Here is a 4,339-nt window from a genome sequence, read left to right as displayed (position 1 = left end):
TTAACATATGTTAATGAAGGCGTGTCAGGAGAGGAGTCTTACCTGCGCTCATCTGAGCGCACTGCCACGTTAATTGTGATGTACAAAAGCAATGTGCGTGGATTCCAGCATACGCACAGTTCGATACATCTGGATTTTTTTGTGCGTACGCCGTTTTCTGGATTTGACCGTACGTCAGGTTTCAGTAAGAAATCCACACAAGTCTTTGTCCATGAGGCCCCAGGAACTTAGGAATTCTCCTTCAGTTTCTTTCTGAGGCTGTTCAGACTCTGAAAGAAAAAAGCTATTCTGTCACATTAGATGTAAGCATGAGTCGATGACATCACCTTATTCTGTTCTTGGATCAACTGACCCACTCTTGTCAACCAGTTAAAACTGGTTTTGACTACACATAGGAAAATTATTGATGCACTTTGAGGGAGGTCCCCGACAGAAGGGGCCTAGAAGAAGTGGTCAGCCGTCATGTCTTTGTTCACATTAGAAGGTAAACTGTCTGTCTTGAAATGGTTAGCAAACAAGCAGGGCTTCGGCAGGTGATGTTTCTGTAGTAATGACAGAACATTCTAACATCTGAACTTCATAACTTTGACATCAACAGAGTTCAGAATCATTTGGTCACATTTGTATGTAATCTTGATGAGCCTAACAACCACATACATGTCAATTTGTATGGATTGTCAGTAAATTATAAGGATTTTACATCATTTTGCAGGTATACGGACGTATAGAGCAATCTCATGGATTTTTTCAAGGCTTACGGGATTTTTTTCAAAACCTCATTTTYAAATGTATCTAACATGTCAGAGCCTGTAGGATGATTTAAAAAAACAATAAATGACATGAAATGGCCATCTTCCAACCTGTTCTACTGCTAGAAACAAGTTTTGAAGTTTTTCCGCTCTCCTCCTGATTTGCAGCAGGCACTTTCATGTCCGCAGCCGACAGAGAAACCAATCAGCAGCTGTAGAGTTATTYATACAGGTTATCAGAGAAAATTTATTTGACCAGGATTAATGTAACTCATCTATTTACTGAGGAAAAAAAGAATTAATGAGAATAAATCTTTATTTTTTTCTATATTATTTTCTGTTTCTAGTTTGGGGCCAAGCAAAGACCAGACGACTGTTTGCGAGGCAAAAGATTTCTCCACGAGAGCAAACTCATGTTTTAGTAAGTTGTTTTACTTAACACATCATCTGAAAATTTACACAACACATCCTTATAACACCATAAGTTGGAAAAACTGCTCAGGTTATTCCTCATTAAAAAATATCTAAAATCTATTTCTATACAAGCATGCCTTTTAAAATACAGACAGTATCAACATCATCAAGAACTTCTTTTCCGACTAATGTAGATGGACATTTTTGCTCTTGCCAGAATAGCATTCAGAAGTTGACGTTTTACTTTGTGTTTCTTTGAATATCTATATCCAAGCATGAACACCTGCTTAGAGAAAGACTCATGAAACATTGTAAAAAGATTTGTTAAAAACAAAAAGACAGGATCCAAACAACATCAATCCAAAAGAGGTGAAAAACTGTCTCTCTCTGAGAACAAAAGGGACAATCAGGACTCACTGTTGGGTTGATCTCAGACATAAAAGCATTTGTTGCTACAGCTCCATGTAAAACTCTCCATTGTAGATCTGCTACTCTTTTAGCCAATGGTGGCTTGTAAAGTGCTCTACACTCAGGCACAACGTCATCACTGAGAGCTAAGCGAGGCCTCCATGGAGTATCAGTTCTACCGTTTAACTTCTCCCCGTGTAACACTTGAACAAACATCATGTACATACGTTTACTGCCAGCTTCACAAACTGAGCCAATAGACTCACGGCTTAAGAAACGGCCACTAAAAACCCTTAGRTCAGGGAAAATGTTCAAGATGGGGAAAGAGTCCTCAACATCAGGTTGTACAATACCGATGAGAAACTGCTGCAGCAGAGTGGTCTCCGAGTCCGACAAAGCTGCTCTGAGAAACTTGAACATCACACGACTGGAGGACACCCCCACCTGCTGAGCCAAGGCAATGGCATTGTCCAAGTTTGCACCTGCATGTTTCACCACCTGCTCCAGAGTCACCWCTCCTGAGGAGCAAAACTTCTCAGTGAGTGTAGGTYCCAGCTGACAGTTTCTGAAACATGWACCATATGAAMCATGTAYATACACCACTGGTTCKTGAAGCAGCCAGTGAAGAGACAGAGGGGCTTCTGCTCTCTCAGTCCTCAGCAACCCCCAGATCTTGAACAGGCWCTTGTAGAAARCAGGCGGACCACTGATGTTGAGCTGTTTGAAGTCCATTAGGAACAGTGATTTATCAAGCCCCAGTCCACACAGCTGACTCAGGATGTAGCAGGCCACAGGTCTCCATGCCAGGTCAGCAGGAGCACATAGAAGTCGTTGAATAAAAAGGAGCCTGAAAGTAGCCCCTCTGCTGCTCAAGTGAATCAAGCCTTGAACCTCCTCTGTCCTTTGGCAGATACAGGATGCTCTGAGGGACCCAGTGCATTTGATCCCATGAGAACTCCACCATGAGAGCCTGGATCTTTGATAGGAGGTTGGAGGTGGGATCGAYGACTGCAAGGCGATGCCATAACGTGGATGAAATCAAGTTATTTATGATGAGGACTCTCCCCCTATAGGACATTTTTGGTTTGATCCATGCCCACTTTGACAAACGACCTTTGATTTTTTGAAGCAGGTTCTCCTAGTTTTTTTTGTAAAACATTGTYACCTAGAAAAATCCCCAAGTATTTAATCCCACCAGTTTTCCAATTAAGTCCTGTTGGCATCTTGATTTTTCCCTCTACCCTTCCTCCAATGGTAAAGGCCTCACTTTTCTCCCAGTTAACTTTTGCTGAAGAAATCAGGGAAAACTGAGCAAYATCAGCTGCTAACAAATTAACATCTTGTTGACTATCAATAAACACACAATCAGGTCATCTGCATAGGCTGACAACTTCAGAGCTGAAGGACAGCTGGGAAGATACAGACCTTTGAGGTCACCTCTAAGTTTGTGTAAGAGTGGCTCAATGGCCAGGGAGTATAACATGCCTGAAAGGGCACACCCCTGTCTGATGCCTCATGAAAAGAAGCGCTCATGCCACCATTGACTTTTAACACACTCTGAATGTTTCCCTAATAAACTTTGAGATGATCAATAAAAGCAGGAGTAAAACCAAAAGCATGCATATTATTCCATAAAAAAAATCATGTTCAACCCTATCAAATGCTTTTTCTTGGTCAAGAGACAAAACTCCCATATCAATGCCACTTAACTTGGAAATTTCTAAAACATTTCTCAATAATGTAATGTTATCAGATATCAACCTGCCAGGCACACAATATGTTTGATTTGAGTGTACTACTTGCTCCATTGCTCCTCTCAGCCTATTGGCTAAAGCGTCTGATAAAATTTTATAATCAGAGCACAACAGCGACACTGGCCTCCAGTTTTTATTTGTAACAAGTCACCTTTTTTGGGGAGCAGGGTGAGGACTGTCCTCCTGCAGCTCAGTTGCAAACATTTTTCCACAAGACTTTTTCTAAGCACTGCCAAAATGTCCTGTCCACWTATTGGCCAGAGCGATTTGTAAAAATCAACTGGCAAACCATCAATACCCCCGGCTTTCCCATTCTGCATGCTTTGTAAAGCACTATAGAGCTCATTGAGAGACAGGTATGTAGCCAGGTCTTCATTTGTCTCCTCCATGACCTGAGGWAGGTCCTTATAAAAGGCTTGAGCCACAGATTGATTCTCCTGATTCTGTTTTTCATGAAGCTTTTTAAAGAGGTTTACAGCATGATTACATATGGTGCTACTCAGTATCTGTATCAGATACTAGAGCATGCATAAACTTCCTTTGTCCATTTTTTTTTCTCAAGTCCAAAAAAAAAAGAGGACAGAGTGTCCATCATAGCGACTTAGCGGGACCTAATCAGAGCCCCCTGAGCTGCAACTCCAAGCAAATTAAATACAGYAGATTTCTAATCTTTATTAATTCCACATTACGCTGGTCACCTGTGGCCTCCAGCAGATCTTGTAAAGTCTTGACATCTGCTTCCAGGAGATTAACTGACTTGGACAAGTTCTTTGTAACATCTTGAGAGTACAGCTGGCAAAATTGCCGAATCTTAATCTTCCCAATATCCCACCATTGTTTAAGTGACTTAAAATTGCGTTTTTAGCTTTGATCCTCCAGAAACACTCAAAAACTTTTTTAAAATGCTGGTCTTCCAGCAGAGCAACACTGTGGGTTTTATTGACTTAAAGGGCCAATTTTATGTGTTTCTCAGGCATATATTTAAATACTATATCATAATAAAGTATCTATGTC

The 4,339-nt window shown here is 41.0% G+C and overlaps 1 protein-coding gene across 2 annotated transcripts in view; it reads left to right on the top strand.

Annotated features, from left to right (window-relative positions):
- The window catches only part of asip2b (agouti signaling protein, nonagouti homolog (mouse) 2b), a 12,351-nt gene that overhangs the window by 3,693 nt on the left and 4,319 nt on the right, over positions 1-4,339 (top strand). The window contains exon 2 of one of the 2 annotated variants that reach the window (XM_014031146.1): positions 1,097-1,170. In XM_014031146.1, coding sequence (XP_013886600.1) covers positions 1,097-1,170 — 74 coding nt within the window. Of the gene's footprint in view, positions 1-1,096; positions 1,171-4,339 lie in introns of those variants that run through there. The other variant, XR_001312355.1, reaches the window with a different exon arrangement.

This window comes from Austrofundulus limnaeus, unplaced genomic scaffold, assembly GCF_001266775.1.
Source record: "Austrofundulus limnaeus strain Quisiro unplaced genomic scaffold, Austrofundulus_limnaeus-1.0 Scaffold1190, whole genome shotgun sequence".
In the NCBI taxonomy this organism is placed as follows: Eukaryota; Metazoa; Chordata; class Actinopteri; order Cyprinodontiformes; family Rivulidae; genus Austrofundulus; species Austrofundulus limnaeus.
This window is presented reverse-complemented; position numbering and strand designations above follow the sequence as displayed.